We start from the raw sequence: 17,816 nt of genomic DNA, 5'->3' as shown, positions 1-17,816 counted from the left end.
GTCACAGTTCTGTGCTGGCCAGTGTCTAGGCTAGTCCACTTGTTTTAAAGACTCGGAGGAGAGGCTACACTAGTGCTGATTTTGTTCAAAAGCCTCAGACATCTCTTTTTCATTCTAGAATTCACCCTTTCTAAACATTCCATCAAAAATTGGGTAAACTCTGTGTGCTAAGAATGGGGGGCTCTCAGACCTGTCCCTTCTTTTGTGCACATTCCCAGGCCCCAGGTGAGTCAAGCAGAAGTGTTCTAATGTCATTAGCTAGGAGCAGGAATTGAATTGGATCTCTGCTGAGCAAACAAGCCCATTTGGTTTCTGTCTACTTTGCTTTAGGCATTTTCGCTTCCTTCTTATTAGTGTTTGCTCTGTGGGAATGGACATGACATTAGCTTTGTGGGTTTACTGGAAGATCCAATGTGAGAAAATAATGATTGTGGGGTATTGACTGCGCCTGGTGTCGCCAACCTTAAGTACATATTGCAGTTGCTTACAGAGAAACATTCGTGTGAAACAGCACCTTCTGGAAGAGTTTCCATGCCGGTGGCACAAAAGCCCTTCTTTCGCTACCCTTGATGGTCAATGGCTTATCTTACCTGTGTTCCTCAAGTCCTAGTGCCTGGGAACTTAGTGCCAGACCTACTTCAGCACCAATCATGAAGAGCCACATGGGTGGGGAGTGTCAGTATAAAAGAGGCAGGCAGCAGGCTATGTTCCCACACTGGGCAGAGGAAGGAGGATACTCTGGCTTCTTTTATGGTAAGTCCTGTTCCAAAACCCAGTGGGATTTATTCCTCCCAGTGAGTTTCATCCTCTTTATGTCCTGGACTTGCTATGGCCATCTGCAAACTTTCTGAACCCAGAAGTGACTCTGGGCCTTAGCCATTGTCAACTGTTCCTCAGATAAGTCAGTTCATAGTCCTACTCATAGGTGTCCAATTGGGTTGGCATCTCTAAAAGCATAGTCCTGGATACTCCTCTGTCTCTGTTCTCTTATAATTTATTCATGATATTCCATCAGAAACAGGTTTCTAGCCCCAATTTCCACCCTTTAGAGGTTGTAAGAAATCACCCAGAGGTCCCCTTTCAGGGCACAAAAGGGTAAATGTCACTGGAAGTCAGCAGACATTTTTTGTCTTTATATTGTTTGCTTCTTTCTTGCTTTTTCATTCATTAATTATTTCATCATGTAATTCTTTTTAAACTGGGATGCCAGTGTATGCCCTCTTCTGTACAGAGAGAAAAAGGCTTAGAATAGTCTCTAACATAGTGCCACTTGTGAAATTCCAGAGTGCCTTAGCAGAACCTGATGCATATAATCAAGATAGATAGAACTCTCCTCCCTAGATACCAATAATCATTAGAATTCTTGCCTTCAATTTCCAGAGACTGTCAGTTGCATCTACGCAGGGACTTTGCAGATACTGCTCCTGGAAAGTCTACAGCTCTGACCCACCTTTTGCTAGCTTGCTATGGATTTCATCTTGAAATGCCCGTATTCCCATCCCACTCCATTTCTGCGTGTCATGTTAACAGTTTGGGTTCCGAGAACCTGGACCTGTTGCCATATGTTGGCCATGTAATGTCTGTATTTTCAGAGAAGTTGCTGCATCAATATTATTTGGATTATGTACTCTTAAGACAAAACTTCTTCACCAACAACAGTGCCTTTCTGGAGTGGTTCAGAGACCTAAGTGAGACAAATCATGGAAGGGGCTTCAAGCAAATAGAGTCATATGATAGGTGCTGAGCCGACAGGCGTTTCAACCTTACCCAGGGGCTAAAGGTCTGTTAGCTTGACCTAATGTGAGCCTTTCCTTTTCTATAGATTTATGGAGGATCTGCAGGCTGCAGAATAACCAGCAAGCCTCACTTTATGAAAAGGATGGTGGCTTGTGACCTGCTGTGGCTGGCTGCAGCCTCCTGCCTTCTGACACTGGTATTTCCATCTACAACACATCAAGGTGAGTGTCTGCTCACCAGGGATCCCATCAAGGTGAGTGTCTGCTCACCAGGGATCCCAGAAGCTCCAGGAGACCTGGGGAAGGAGCAGAGGAAGGGAGGAGAAAAGGCTGCTTGGTTGGTTCCAAAACCAGGGAATTGGAAACAAAGACTAGAGAAGAGCAAGGGAGGCAGGACTCTCTCAGAGCCTGAAAGGGAAGGGGAGCCAGGAACCTTAGCTTGTGCAGTCCCTCCAGGAGGTGATTAGAGAGCACAGACTGAAAGATAAGGGAGATCGTTCTGCCACTCTATTCCCCTTCTTTATCAAGTTGCCCATCTATAAAAACTAGGTGCTAGATTTAACAATATCTCTATTTTTCAAAGATTCCCCCCTCTCTCTGTGCATGTGTGTGTGTGTGCATGTGTGTGTGTGTGTGCGTGTGTGTGTGTGTGTGTGTGTGTGTGTGTGTGTGTGTGTGTGTGTTTTGCTGGCTCTCCATCTTCTGGCCTTGGCCTCCACAATACACAATGCTGAGATTAGAATGAGATATTACCCACACCCAGCTCCCAAGGTCTGCAAATGGGAGCAACCCAGACAGTTCTAGCAAAAGTTCCCAGCTATGCTAAAGGTGCGAATTCGAGCCCTATGGTGGGAGGGTAGGGAGAGAACTGAGTTCTCACTCCCATGGGAAAGCACAGGGTGTGTGGGAAATGAGCCAAGAATAACAAGGACGACAATTCCTCTTCTTAGAGCAAACACATACATGAGCAAAGCTGAAAAGCAGCCTTTTCCTTCCTTTGAAAAAAAGTCTCACTGATGCATATAAGATTGTGAGCCCAAAGGTGTGCTTCGCTCATCATTCTGCAGGTAACTTGCTGGACCTAGGCTCTTGGGTCTGCATCATATGGAAGACATCTCATTTAACCTTGAAGGCTTTGTCTCTCAAATGAAGCATACATACCCAAAAGGACCCTGGGAGGGTCTTCAAAAGCTTTAGCGGTTGGATATTTATTTTATAAATATTAACAGAATTAATAGAATCATCCCTACATCCTATGTTTGCATTTGCATATGTGTGCGCGCGCACGCACACACACATGCGCACACAGGTGTGCACGCGCACCATTCTACCATTCCTCCAGTGCCATCCACTTTGCTTTATAACACACTTTCTCAGTCTCGGTGTAGGTTAGGCTGGCTGGTTGGTGAACCCCCAAGGACCTTCCTATTCCCACCTCCCCAGCACTGGGATTAGAAACTCATACCACTGTGCCTAGCTTTTAAAAGCGAGTTCTCCATGCTCAAACTCACATCTTTCATGCTTACAAGGTGCTGTACTTACTGAGCTATCTCTTCAGACCCCTACACAAAACTAATTTTTAAAGAGAATCTCTGGGAAAAAAAATCTCCTGAGAGCATCAGCACCTTTCCAGGTTACCAGCCAGGTCAGAGCTGCTCTTAAATCCCCTCTTCCAGCATCTGACCATCCCCTTCGTCGTTTCTCTGGCTCTTCAGACATCCTAGCTCACCCTCCTCTAGAACAGAAATGGGCCTGTTCGGTGAGTGGTTTTCAGTGGAGATAATTTTGGCTTTCGAAACCATTCAAGATGCTTGGAATCTTCAAAAGCAGCCTCTTAATTGGGTGGGTAGAGGCCAAGGGTTCTTTAATTCTATTTGAAGACACCTGTACAATAATAAATAACTCAGTCAATAATATACCAATAATACTAAGTTTGGGGATGATTGACATGTTGCGTCTGTAGATGCTGGCCTGTAATGTTATCTACTGATAGGAAACAATGTTAATTTTATAATACACTAAAAGCCCCCGTCAGTGTGTGTGTGTGTGTGTGTGTGTGTGTGTGTGTGTGTGTGTGTGTGTGTGTTCATGCATGCATGGGAAAATTCCAAGGGCTATAAACAAATTTGTGATTGCTTCTAGAGATGGATCCAACTTAGGATAACTTTTACCTAAGACATGTATCTTAAGACTCATCTTTTGCCAAACTAAGCAACATGTCAATATTGATTTCTGCTTAACTCACTTTACTAACAACTAAGAGTTTTCTCAGGGAGTATTATACTACATTTATGGGCAAAACAAACAATGGTTGAGCAGGACTTACATGGTATCTTGCTAGTGGCCCACAGAGAAGTTCTTTGTAACCCAGTGTGGGGCAGTGGGGGTTGTGCAAGGTGTTGGCCTGGATGTCCTTGCTCCTGATCATTCTGCCTCCTGAATGACAAAGTTTGGTGTTAATTACTGCAATCTGTACCTATTGGTCTCGTTGGGATCAGTAGGACATTCAAAGCAAAATGGAGAAGGGCTAAGAACCCTAAGGGTTTTGGAGTTGCTCAATAAACTCACATGCTCTCTGTTCTTCTCAGGTTATGGAAACCCCAGAAACACCTCCAATGTGGACTTGGACTGTGGAGCCCCCGGCTCATCAAGTGCTGGCATCTGCTTTGACCCCTGCCAGAATCACACCGTCCTGAATGATCCCTCCAGAAGCACAGAGAACACGGTGTCATCGGAGGAGTGTGATAGTCACCTGAGGGGCTGGTACCGCTTTGTGGGTGATGGGGGAGTGAAGATGCCAGAGACCTGTGTGAATGTGTACCGGTGCCACACCTATGCTCCCATGTGGCTGAGTGAATCACACCCCATCCTTGGAGATGGCATTGTCAACCGCACAGCCTGTGCCAACTGGAATGAAAATTGTTGTTTCTGGAGTTCTGAGGTCCAGGTGAAGGCCTGTTTGGGAGAATCAGGAGAATATCACGTGTACAAGTTACAGGGCACCCCTGAATGCAGTCTGAGATACTGTACAGGTAAGCAGCAGCTGCAGGGAAATGTGAGCTTTAGTGCCCAGGACTCAGTGGAGCTAGAAGAGACAGTCAGGAGGAGACTGAACAAAGCAACCACCACTGGGCTCCTGTCAGGGATACACATGGAAATGTAATTTGGGACATGTCAGGTACAAGCCTGAAATTTACATTTGAGTGTGAGATAGCCTGACTTGTAAATGAATATTGCATAATATTGGGCTAGTTAGGAGGCTTAGCAGTAGAAGTGCTTGCTATGAAATGGTGGGCACATTTAGAGTTTAGATCCCCAGAACCCATGTAAGAAGTGCAACATGATCAAGCATGCCAGCTACTGTGGGAACCAGGGACAGGATGTTGGATCTTAGTACAATGAGAGACCCTGTCTTAAGGGAATAAGGTGAAGAGTGACTGAGCAGGACACCTGACATCCTCCTCTAGCCTCTGTGCATGCATGAGTGCTCACACCCACACATATGTATACAGCACAGACACAGACACAGACACACACACACACACACACACATACACACACGAAGATACATATAGACACAGAGAGAGAGAGAGACACATTCAAACCCACATAGATATATACAAAGACACTCTGACATACACATAGACTCACACAGACACACACATAGAAACATACACAGACACACAGATAGACACACACAGACACACAGACACAAGCACACACAGAAACATACAAACAATAGGAAGAACCCAAGCTCATTCAAATTTTACTTGTCTCAAACTGTACTCCTCTTAGAACGTGTTTTCTGATCTGAAGCAAAGGGTAAAGCTAACAGCTTGCACTGCCCACAATACACTCACTACCATTCTTCTTTAATCATACCAGTGCACTGAAACTCCCTACTCAGTACAGGAAGTAGGATCCATGTAGTTGTTCCTATTAGGGTCTGGAACACAGAAAGGTCACCACTGTCCCTGTACCACAGAGCTGGAATAAGAAGAGCTGGTACTTAAACCCAGGCCATGTAGTGCTGGCAACCATGGAATTAAAATTATTCTGTTCTGTCACAGGTTTCTACCATAGGGCTTAAACGGACCATAGCATGGAAAGTAGTTAACGTAGTACTTGGCCTGCCAGGCAGTTTCAGGGATATTACTCCCTCTGCTGGGTTTGGGAGCTAGGAAATGTGAATTGTGACCATGGCTCTTCTGGCAAGTATCTCATATGTTTAGAAAGACTGTGATGTAATGAGAGCCTTGCTTTGGGAGGACTTAGACCCACCCTGCTCTGCATCCTAATCTTTCCTCTCCATTCCTTCCCTCTAGACCCCTCCACCGCACCGAAAAAGTGTGAGATTGCTTGTCGTCCTGAGGAGGAATGTGTATTCCAAAATAACAGCTGGACCTGTGTCTGTAGGCAAGACCTCAATGTTTCTGGTGAGCAGCTCCTCGGGCTGAGTAGTCAGGGCAAGAGGCATGAGGCTTAGGGGGTTGGGAAGGGGCAGGGACCAGAGGAAGGGGCCATAAAATGGACATTGGGGAAGCCTTGAGAGTTACAAGCCAGTGAGTTTGCAAGGGTGAGAGAGGGCGGGGCCAGACCAAACTTCCAGGTCAGCTGCTGAAATACTCTAGCAACAAGTGGCTATGGTGTGGGCTTTGGTTTAATCTAGAATAAAGATGAAAACAGGAGGACCATTTTGTCTTCCAAACAGCAGCTAAGCCACATCTGTACCTCAGATGCTTAGAAGTCTTGGAGCAGAGGCCTCCTTATCAGTTTGAGTGTGATTTCTATTGGAGTCCCAGACCCCATCTAGTCTATTCAGCACCCTGATAGGCATGGGGCAAGGCAGAGAATGTAGATGCCCATCATTGTTTCTAGTCCCCTCTTCACTCTACTGACCTCCCTCTTGGCCTCCTAGACCCTCAGAGTTTGCAGCCTCTTCTGGACTGTGGGGCTAATGAGATCAAGGTGAAGCTGGACAAGTGTTTGCTGGGAGGTCTGGGTTTCAAGGAGGACATCATCACCTACCTGAATGACCGGAACTGCAGAGGTACCATGAAAGATGAGCCCAACAACTGGGTGTCCACGACCAGCCCTGTTGTGGCTAATGACTGTGGGAACATCCTGGAGGTAAGTGCTGTTCACGCCCATCGCTACCGGAAGATAAGATCTGTGCTAATGGGAACATCTTCCTAGCTGTGAGATCTTAGGCAAATGTCTTATCCTCTTTGGACCTCCAGGGCTATGTGATTTTACACACTCTGGTCCATGTTAAAGAGCTTAGGCTGGGATTAACACTTGAACTTTATAAAGTGGGCTCTAATATGATGATCTTAATTAAGGGTGGTGAAGGAAGAGCAACAACATCAACCTCTGGCTCTTCCACAGGGTCAGTCATTCATTTTCTAGTGTTTACTCTGGGCTTCCCATACTCTGGGTTAGCACAACAGGCAGAAGAGAAACCCTACTCCCTGGAGGCCAGAATTCAAGGGGCTCCATTCCTGGGAACACTGACGATGGAACCAGACAGATCTGAGTTCAACATACACCTACACACATCTGCATAATAAATACATATGGTTTGTTTTTGGTTTTGTTTTGTGCCAAAGAACAATGGGACCCATGCCATCTATAGAAACACCCTCTCCTTGGCCACTGATTTCATTATCAGGGACTTCCTTGTCAACGTCAACTTCCAGTGTGCCTACCCTCTGGACATGAATGTCAGTCTCCAAACTGCACTCCAGCCCATCGTAAGGTATTGTCTTGACCTTTGATCTTTGACATGTAGCTCTGACATTGATCACACAATCTATAATGTCCACACAGTGTTACCAACCTGCTTCAAGAGCTTCCACTCCCTAATTTGTCCATTTCTGAATTATAGTTAAGAACTTTCAGCCTGATCAAGGCACTTATGAATAGTGAAGACATCCACTATGAGGCAGCACTATACCATTGATAAGTGCTTAAGATGTGCTCAGAAAACAAATACTCCAGGAACTGTCTATTGAGAAGAAAGGCAGCAAGCAATGAAGCATATCTTAATTAATAATTAGACAATGCAATGTAGAAGAAGCTTGGGGTGTTTTGGGTCAGTGGACACAGGTCCCAGACCTAATCTCTTGGGGTAGAGATCAGAAGGGGATATAGAGGCTTTATTGAAGGCTTGGGATTTAAGTCTACCTTTGAAGAAACAGCACCTATCCTCAGCAGAAAGAGACCGAAACAACAGTCCAGGTGGAATGGGATCCAGGCTTCTGTTTGCATCTGTTTCTCACCACACCTTTGCCTGGAATGAAACTTATTGACCTGGGTTTATTTACATAGTCCTGGAATTGCCAGGGTTTTTTTCTAAACTGTCATCCAGAAATCCAGGGTGCCTGTCCCATCTCCCAATTGCCTCCTGGACTCTCAATTGCAGGATTAAACGGGTTAAAAATGCTGAAGTTCAAATGTTTCCAAGCTTTAAGTGTCTTGGAGCCTATGCTCATAAATATAAAAATGAAAGCCATTCATCTGGTTCAAATGGGTTCATCTGAAGATTGTGGGGTGGAGAAACAGGACATAAGGCTAAAAATAGTGAGCCTATAAGATCTGAACTCAATCCTTGTTGCCCAGGTGATAAGATGGCACTGTTTACTAACTCTTCTTCCTTGAGTAAGAGCTTAATGTACTTGTCATACTGGGTGAAATGGGTACAGATCCTGGAGACAGGCTCAACTGTCTGCCAAGTTCAGTGCTTAGATGCCAATAAAAGTGCTGTTTCAAAGGATCATCAGCTGTTAATTTAGAGATCAGAGATGCATCTTCCCATCCCCCCATAGCTTTATACTAACACAGGGCTTGATTTAGTTGCCCTTTCTGTTCAAAGCCTGATATACCCACTCTTGTGCTTTCCCTTGTCTCAGTTCCCTGAATGTTGATGTGGGTGGAGCAGGAGAGTTCACTGTTACGATGGCACTCTTCCAAGACCAAAGCTACACACACCCTTATGAAGGAAGCAAAGTGTTGCTTCCAGTGGAGAATATACTCTACGTGGGCGTCCTCTTGAATAGGGGTGATACCTCCAGGTTCAAACTGTTGCTGACCAACTGCTATGCCACCCCTTCAGGAGACAGGAATGACATTGTGAAGTACTTCATCATCAGGAACAGGTATCGGGAGACTCTGCGATTTGTTTGTTTTTGTCATAACTAAGTTTTGGGTAAAACCTTCTCCAGTGTTGGCAGAAGTGTAAATTGGTTCACCCCACTTGGACATAATTTGACATTACATATTGTAAGCATCCTGTTTGATCTTGGAATGTTATTCCTGACATATTAACCTAAAGTATTAAAACAAATTGGGTGAGTCCAGTACAGAAATACCAATCATTTCCCATTTCAGTGTTCTTGATCATTTTCCTGTAAAAGCGTAGCACAATGAAGTGATAATGGACCAGTATATAGATATTTAAATTGATTAAAGTGGACATGATATTACAAACAGTATAGGACAGGATATGATTGGATATTATTTAATGATAAAAACAAAGGAAATGCTTACCTAGGAAGCGCAAGGCCCTGGGTTCGGTCCCCAGCTCCGAAAAAAAGAACCAAAAAAAAAAAAAAAAAAAAAAAACCATGCCTATTTTGAGGTCACAATTCAAATGATATTAATGGTCCTTGGTAATATTTGTCTTTGAGTTCAGATGTATGCCAAGCACTGTGATGAGAAAATGAACACGGCAGCCCCATTGAGTGCTTGTTCATATTAGTCATATGAAATGGACATGATTATCTCTGCTCTACAGTCAAGGGACACATGGAGGAATTGGGGAAATGGAGGGCATGATCACATTTCATATGCATATAATTTTCAGTAATACAGAATTTTTTAAATAATGTGAAAAAAAACCAAATAAACTAGACCATGGAGGGATAACAAGAATAATTAACCAGCCCTGGATTACTTACCTAAAAATGGGGACTTGCCCTAGAAACTGTGAACCCCAAAATTTAAACTACAAAATCTTATTGAGGAATGATGGACTAGAAAAATGTCATCAAAGTATGATGGCAATTTTTCAGTGTTTGGTTAGAAGTTACTCCTTTGCCCTTTTCATTTTCCTAGATGCCCAAACCAACGTGATTCCACCATCAATGTGGAGGAGAATGGGGTGTCCTCGGAAAGCCGATTTTCAGTGCAGATGTTCATGTTTGCTGGAAATTATGACCTAGTTTTCCTGCATTGTGAGGTTTACCTGTGTGACTCCACTACTGAACAGTGTCAACCAGTGAGTGTCTTTTTGGACTGACGCCCAGTAGGTTCTCTATATACATTTATTGGGTTTACAGATGGAGGCATGGATGGAAAGAAGATTGGATAAATGCATAGAGGGAAGGAAGGTAGGAAAGAAGGAGGGGGAGAGAGGGGGAGAAAGAAAAGAGAGGGAGGAAGGAGGGAAGAAATTGGCTGTATAGATGAATAACTGGATGGATGGATGGATGGATGGATGGATGGATGGATGGATGGATGGATGGATGCTTGAAGAGGTGGAGAGACAGGTGGATGGGTAGATGACTATAAGAGAAATGGTTAAAGAAGGACGCTGCACAGACTTTGAGTATCCCCAAAGCCTATTTATGAGTAATCGTTGTCTCTTTAGAAGGCAGAACAGCTTTCCTTAGTATAGCAATTATTATGAATAATTATGGTATTATAGATTAAGCATAATTGATACAAAGATCTCAAACCCAAAATTGTTCCAAAAATCTTAAAGTTTTTGAGGACCAAGATGAAGATCAACATGTTTCAGATTTTGGAATATTTGGGTTGCAGAGTCTTGTATTATAGATGAGTAGCTTGTAAAGACTGTGAATATTACCAAAACTGAGAAATTCCCAAATACTGAAGACTTCTTTACCTCAGGCTTTCAGATGAAGGATGTGTGTGTGTGTGTGTGTATGTGTGTGTGTGTGTGTGTGTGTGTGTGTGTGTGTGTGTGTGTCTTGCTGTGGTAAGGCTTTTTTTAGTCCCCCCTCTATGTCAGGCACTTTCCACCACAGTTCTTTCATTGTTACCTAACTGAGCTCTCCCAATGAAGAAATGAAGCCTCACTATGCAGATAAAGAAACCAGGGATCAGAGAAGCTCCTAACTCAAAGCCCCACACAGAACTAGAATATCAGATTTGAATGGTCCCCATCTGAGCCCATGCATTCACCACTACTGGACGCTTTTTTGAATGGCTGATGTTCCTTGAGTGTTTTCAACATGTCTATATGTTGCTACTATTATGGTTTATTTTAATATTTAAAACCAGGTGTGCATAACTCTGTGGTCAAAGGCCTGCTATGCAAGCACAAGAGCCCAAGTTTGGGTACCCAGAATGCATATGAAAACTAGGATTGTGGCATGTATCTATAACCCAAGTCCTGGGAGTGCAGAGACAGAATGATTTTGGGGACTCACTGTATCACCAGCCTAACCAAAATAACAAGCCCTAGGATAACTGAGAAACCATGTATCAAAAAAGTAAGGTGGGCAGCAATGGAGAAAGACAGTTGGTGTTAGTCCTTGACCTTCTTACTTGCTTGTATGCATAAATGAATAAATGAATGTATGAGTAACTGACAAAAGAAAACCAAACATGAACTGTTGATTATAATAGACAGATGAAGACATTTGTCCCAATTGTATAAGAGAGAATAGAGATGAGATTCAAACTCAAGTGTGTTAAGGTTTGACTGAATTCTCACAGTTGACAGAAACCACACCATCAGAAAGAAGGCCATATGATAGGATATCCAAGTGCTTAGGCCATGGGTCCACAGATATCCATATCTATATCTGTGATATGCTGTACATAGGGACCGGGTGTTTGCATTCTAATATAATGAGTTCTATGTCTCTACAGTCTTGCTCTACAAGTCGACTTCGCAGTAGTGAACCAGCCATCGACTTAACTCGGGTTCTGGATATAGGACCCATCACTAAGAAAAGTAAGTGGGTGAGACTTGGTACAAGGATAGATGGCCACGTGCTGTTAATTAATCTTAGATGTCTAGAGTCATCAATGCCAGCAGCCTTGGGTTTTTCTGCTTTTTCGGTTCACCCATTAGTGATGAATGTCTTTCTATGAGTTTTGGCATTTATGGTGGTGCCTAAGTGTTAGAGACTAGGTATAACTCTTACATTTGTCAGAATACTTAATCCCTCCATGATTGTTTCCTTTTGATTGGTTAAAATTCAAGGCTCAGAGAGATTAATAGATTTATCTAAGATCACTTGTTTATGATTGGCAGGAGTTAGAATGAAACCAGATGAGTCTATTTCACTGCCTTTCCTCACAGCGTATACAGGGCCCTTTAGGTTGACTGTCCTTTCCAAAATGTAGCTATGGTCCTCTGGAGATAGGACAGAGGGGTAGCTAAGCAACCACTCTGTAAGTTTTCATCTATCTTACACAAGTGTCTATAGTACTTTCATGATTTGTATTGCCACCTGAATGGAGGAGTTAAGAGCCTCTCCTACCAAACAAGAAAGAACTTTCTGGCTTGAAGAAATTAAGATGCAGTTATGTTAATTCCTGTCAAATAATATTTTCACTTTCACTCTGTGCCAAACAGTTTTATGTGTATCATCAGCTTTGCTGTTCTGGGCAGCCTCGGGAGGTAACCCTACTCCCGCTCAGCCTCTGCGAAGAACAAGTTGAGCTGTCACGTGAAGAAGGCTCTGCCTTGAGTGGTCCTGTCCCCTTATTGAGCTCTCAGCTTAGAGCCTTGTGTGGTGTCCCAGGACAATTTGAAGAGGAGGATTATGGGCATCCTCCTTGGAAAGTAGTCCACAGGTTTTGTTAGCTGTCTGTTTCTGTGACTGGAATTGACTTAAAGGAGGAAAGATCTATTTTGTCTCATGGTTTCGAGGTTTCAGTCCACAGTGACTTGCCTCTAATCTATGGGCCTCTATTCAGGCAGAATGCCACAGAAAAAGGGTGAGGCAGAACAAAGATGCTCAATTTATTGCAACCAGGAAGGGGAAGGGAGAGGGGAGGGGAGGGAGAGAAAAGGAGTGAATCATGGAACTTTCAAACTTCCTGCTTTGAAACCCCCAAGTTTCCCAGGCTATAGAATAGTACTGTGCACATTCAGGGAAGTTTTTGACTCCTTTAGTTGATCTTCTCTGGATAATACACACACACACACACACACACACACACACACACACACACACACACACACACACACACACCCTGAGCTGTGCTTTACCATCTCCTAGGCACCTCTGGTTGACAATGGAAAGTAGCCACCATCGAGGGCTGGAATTCCAGCTCTTGCTACTGTCTGAAAAATCAACATAGCAAGTTCCTTAACATCACTGAGCCTCTCTCTTCCCACTGGCAAATGGGAGATGGAGGTACTTTCCCCACAAATCCATTAGGAAAATTAGATGGAATGTGCTTAGATATGTACCTGCCAGATGACAGAAACCTTCACGGTGAGGACTGCTTGTGAGGGTAATGACTGGGACCCAGGAAGATTGGGATCAGCTGTAGCTCCATGGCAGCAGCCATCAGCGCATGACCAAGGAGACCCTCACCTGCTGCTCTTGCCCACAGGTGTTCAGAATCCTGATACCTCCAACGGGACTCCCCGAAGTACAGGTACATGGCTTCCTTATGCTTTTCTCACAGCACTACCAAGTCTTTCCTTTTGTCCTCCAACCCTCTACATCTATGCATCCCCTTCAATGTGTCAGGTCCTGTGCTTGGAACCATGGCTTAGTGAAATGAGGCTAACCCTAGAGTGGATCTAGCAGTGGAGCCAGGTGCTCAACAGCAAATGTTTACCAAGTAAGACTGTGTGCTCTAGGAACTGATAATACGATGCTGATCAAGTCAGAGCAGGTACCTTCCCTCAGAGAGCTTGTGTTCCAGGATGAGAAATAAATAAAAAAATAGTTTAGTTAGCAATAAAAGATGGGTGGTGTGATAGAAGTTACAGACATAAGTAATAAAGTCTCAAATTAGAGAGACGTTTATTTCTGTAAGACGAGTGGAATCTTATGTGTAAGAGAATCCAGGATAGAATGATCAGTCAAGGATTCAAGCTCCTTCCTGCTTGCTCTCTCATGTGAGGTCATCAGTTTAATGGTGTAAGTTAGCATCCAGAGTTCAGGACAGGGGAACAATGAAGGAAGTCAGTGAGTGTTGTGGAGCATGTCGACGGCTGGCCCCCAACACCTCCATTTATGTCTCCTTGTTTATTATCTAGCTATGTGGCCACCCCTGGCTGCAAAGGAACCTTGGAAATGGAATCTCTGTTTGGGATGGCCTATGCCCACGCAGTGTCTGATGGGGTAATGATCAAAGCAGGAAGAGATCATGGATTGGAAGAACTGTTAGAGAAATCATTTGACCTAGAGAGAAAGTGTCTCTGGATCGGGAAGTATTAGGTGAATGGAGCTGAACAGGCAGAAGCAACATCAGCTGACTAAATAAATGAGACATAGGCATAAGATGCTCAGGGACAAGCAGATAGAGGGAGCAGGAGTGCATGGAGGCCTAATTAACCATATCAGAGGAAGTCAAGAGAGTTCAGATGGCACAGTATCCAAATGGGGCTTTGATGAATGAGGTGGAATTTAAGGCCAGAGACATCAAAGAATGTGTTTTGGACAAGATGGAAAACATATTTTTTCTATCCTCTGAAAAACAGATATTTTAAACATAGGCAGGAAAATGGTCTTTTCATGTTCAAGACCTCAACTTTACGTCAGTCTAAATATGTCCCAGGCAAGAACAGTTCAGTGGTAACTTCTATGGTATCCAGAAAATTAAAACTCGTTGTGTGATTTTATGACATGCACAGAGCACAGAGCAAAAGTGCCTGGGAGTCAGTCACCTCAAGTCTCCCCCATTTTCGTCACCTTTTTAGCTTAGCACAGTGATCAGAACAGTGACTTTCCAACCTGCTGAACTGTCTCTCTTCTTGGGTGGGCTGTGAATGTTGGCACCTTCTAGAGGTGGAGGGAATGGATCTAACAAGAGGCAGCAAGCTGCCACAAGAGGGCTCTGTGGTTCTCATAGTTTGCCATCACTCAGATTCACTTCTGATGCTTCAGCATTAACTAGGTCTCATCTCTCATCGTAAAAACGCTCTGTCATAATTTGTGTGTCTGAAGATCATGTGCTCCCCTCCCCACTCTCTAGTATATCACCAAATTACTTTGAATTGTTGGGGGTGGAGAGATGTCTAATTTGGTAGTGGTGTCAAAGGGGGTTGACATGCTTATACAAAACATCTGCCATCAAATATTTCCCCCTCCCTAACACCGAACATACAATAGTACGCAGAACACACACACACACACACACACACACACACACGCACACACACACACACACACAAGATATCAAAGTCTAGTTTTCAAAACCAACACTTATGCAATGCTTCCCATGTTGTAGGCACATATTTTACATTTTATTTTATTGTGGCATCGGGGATTGAACCTAAGACCACCGGTTTGCCATGTAAGCAGGTTGTCACTGAGATATAGTTTCCAGTCCACAAGTGCTATACTAAATGCTTGATATGAACTGATTTATTGAAATCTTATGAAATCTAATATATCAATAGGTACTATAAATAGTTACATTTTCTATATAAGGAAAATTGGGCAAAAAAGACACATAATGTTTTGTCCACGTCTACCCAGGTAGTTGCGGACCTGAGGTTCCTATCTAAATAGTAAGCCTCAGAGGTGGTGCATTCTAATCATGTCTTTTGGTCTATTCTTTATTAGTCACTGTAAGTGATGCACAAACTCTAGCCAATAACCCTAAATCCTCTATGCCTTTGTGCTAGGGAATACAGTTATGATCTAGTCCTTAGAAACTCATACTCCTCTTACCCTCTGGTAATTCTTGGTAACATCACTATGTTCTGTGAGTCAGATCCAGGATATTTGGCAAATGAGAGAATATGCTGGAGGCTTTTATTACTACCCAACAAGGGAAATTTATAATTTTCATCCTTATTTCACTGACAAGGTCTAGTCTCCTGGTATCACCTCTTTGCAAAGAAGACTGAGAAGATCCCTGTCTGTGTACCCAGAAGAAAATGGAAAAAGCAGTTGTTGTCCCAACCAAATTTTGAGCTATGCTGCCTTCTGGTTTTTCTGCAGCAAGTGGCAAGGAGGCCATCTGGCATTGACTGTTAAGTGTCATCAAAGCTTAACATTTGACTCGTGTCTCTTGTATTTCAGGGTTCCTGTTGGCCTGGCCCACGTTCTTCCTGCCTGTCTTCCTGGCCTGGCTGTTCTGAGAGTCCAGCTGGGCACCTGGCCTTAAAGTTCTTCCCTCTGGCAATGGCTCATATCCACCGTTCAGTAGAACTGAATCCCTCTGTGAATCATGTGAACAGCCCAGGAAATGCAATGTGTATTGATAACTCCTGGTTAGAGTTGTCCTGTTAGTGGGCAGAAAAGGGCAAATCCCATGATTCTTTCAAAATCTCTCTTGTCCTGACAGCCGATGTCATGAATACATGAACCCTTGCATTTATTCTTTGTGATATGTTTCCATTCTGGTCTAAACAGTGAGCCTGGGACACATGCAGTTGTGGGGAGGAGGTTGAAGACTCTCAAAGGGGAGACTGGTTCCACTAGTTCTCTAAGCTCTCCACCACTACAATGGTCCCTAGAACTACACGCATCTCTACACTTGGGGCCTGTACACTGGAAGCATATCAGATGCTTTCCTTACTAATTAGGATTTCTAAAGAGTATATTAAATAATCTGATGATAGTGGATCAAGAAGACCAAAGGAAGTAGTATATCTTACTACACTCACTTACACACTAGGAGTCAGATCACAGAAGCCACGAGACAGCACAGTTTGTCCACCATTCCATCTAACGCACTTCCTGAAGCTATATAGCTGGTTACAGCTGCTTTTCTGTGTGTGTCTCCTGCACCTCAGTTGCACACCACTTCCTCATTCATGGAACTGCAGCGATGATCTACCATCTTGTTGCCCCAGACTCACACTGCTTTAGGGTACTCCCGTTTGCTGTTTGGGTCTCCAGCTCCCCTCAACTGAGGTGAGTTAAGTGGGACCAAGGAACACTAAATAGCCTATGAGACGAACCTCATGGGTGGGTCACAAATGAATGAGACTGTTTCTTCCCATGAACCACTGTGACAGCAGCTTCTGTTTCCTTGTGAGCTTTAAGGTCAATGTCTACTGCATTCCTGTGGAGACTGAATGGTAGAAACTGGCCGACAGCAGAGGTCTGGACATCATAAACTTCTCCCTTCTCCATGGCTGAGTTTCTCTATTCAGTAGATTGAACGGTTTGGAACCAGAACAAGGTTCTTAAATCTTTTAAGTAGTACAATTCTCCTGTTAAGTATACTTCTACATGAACCCAGATAGTCAGAGGTGAAAGGAAACAGACTCTTGGAAGTGTTAGGTAGGAAACTTCACTTTTCAATCTGTGGCTTCCTTGACATCAGGCCCTCACAGCAAGTCCAAGATAACACATAAAGCTACCAGAACAAAATGGTTAGGCTTCCTGAGAGAAATGAACTTGAAATCTCCTTTAGAATAAGTAGATAGGATTCCACCCAACTAGGGCCAAACTTGGAGGAATAAATGTCCTCTGTCTGTCTGCCTTTTTATATCTCTCTATAGCTATCATCTATCTAGCCCTCCATCTCATCTACTTATCAATTTATCTTTCCACTTATGTGTCATACACCTAGCTAGGTAACTAGTTGTCCCTGCTTTTTACTCTGTTTTCAAGTGAGCATGGGATTTGAGAAATAGTCTCTACCTACTCCATCCGCTTCATGCATTTTGTCAACATAAATGTGCTGAATAACTGCTAAATCTCAGGCCCAGGTTCTGGATAAGATAAAACATGAATCATAATCCTTTCCCTCAGACAATCCTGTTAGAACATACTTAAGAATAACACACTTAAATACATATATGCCTGTCCTTGGTTTCTAGTTCTATGCACCTAGATGCTTCTGTATACATTAACATAAAAAGTTTAATAGTTATATATACACACAGACAAACACAGACAG

General features: G+C 43.5%; 1 protein-coding gene across 1 annotated transcript; it reads left to right on the top strand.

Annotated features, from left to right (window-relative positions):
- The first annotated feature begins 711 nt into the window (after positions 1-711).
- Positions 712-16,271, top strand: Gp2 (glycoprotein 2). Its single transcript, NM_134418.3, has 11 exons — positions 712-753; positions 1,823-1,958; positions 4,325-4,768; positions 6,062-6,172; positions 6,655-6,866; positions 7,346-7,494; positions 8,648-8,893; positions 9,852-10,014; positions 11,637-11,721; positions 13,338-13,382; positions 15,986-16,271. Exons 2-11 carry the CDS (start codon positions 1,871-1,873, stop codon positions 16,042-16,044), a joined length of 1,602 nt encoding a protein of 533 aa, NP_599245.2. The 5' UTR covers positions 712-753; positions 1,823-1,870; the 3' UTR covers positions 16,045-16,271.
- The last annotated feature ends 1,545 nt before the right edge of the window (positions 16,272-17,816 follow it).

The sequence above is a fragment of the Rattus norvegicus genome, chromosome 1 (genome assembly GCF_036323735.1).
Source record: "Rattus norvegicus strain BN/NHsdMcwi chromosome 1, GRCr8, whole genome shotgun sequence".
In the NCBI taxonomy this organism is placed as follows: domain Eukaryota; kingdom Metazoa; phylum Chordata; class Mammalia; order Rodentia; family Muridae; genus Rattus; species Rattus norvegicus.
The sequence above is the reverse complement of the archived record's forward strand: the minus strand, read 5'-3'. Positions and strand labels throughout refer to the sequence as shown.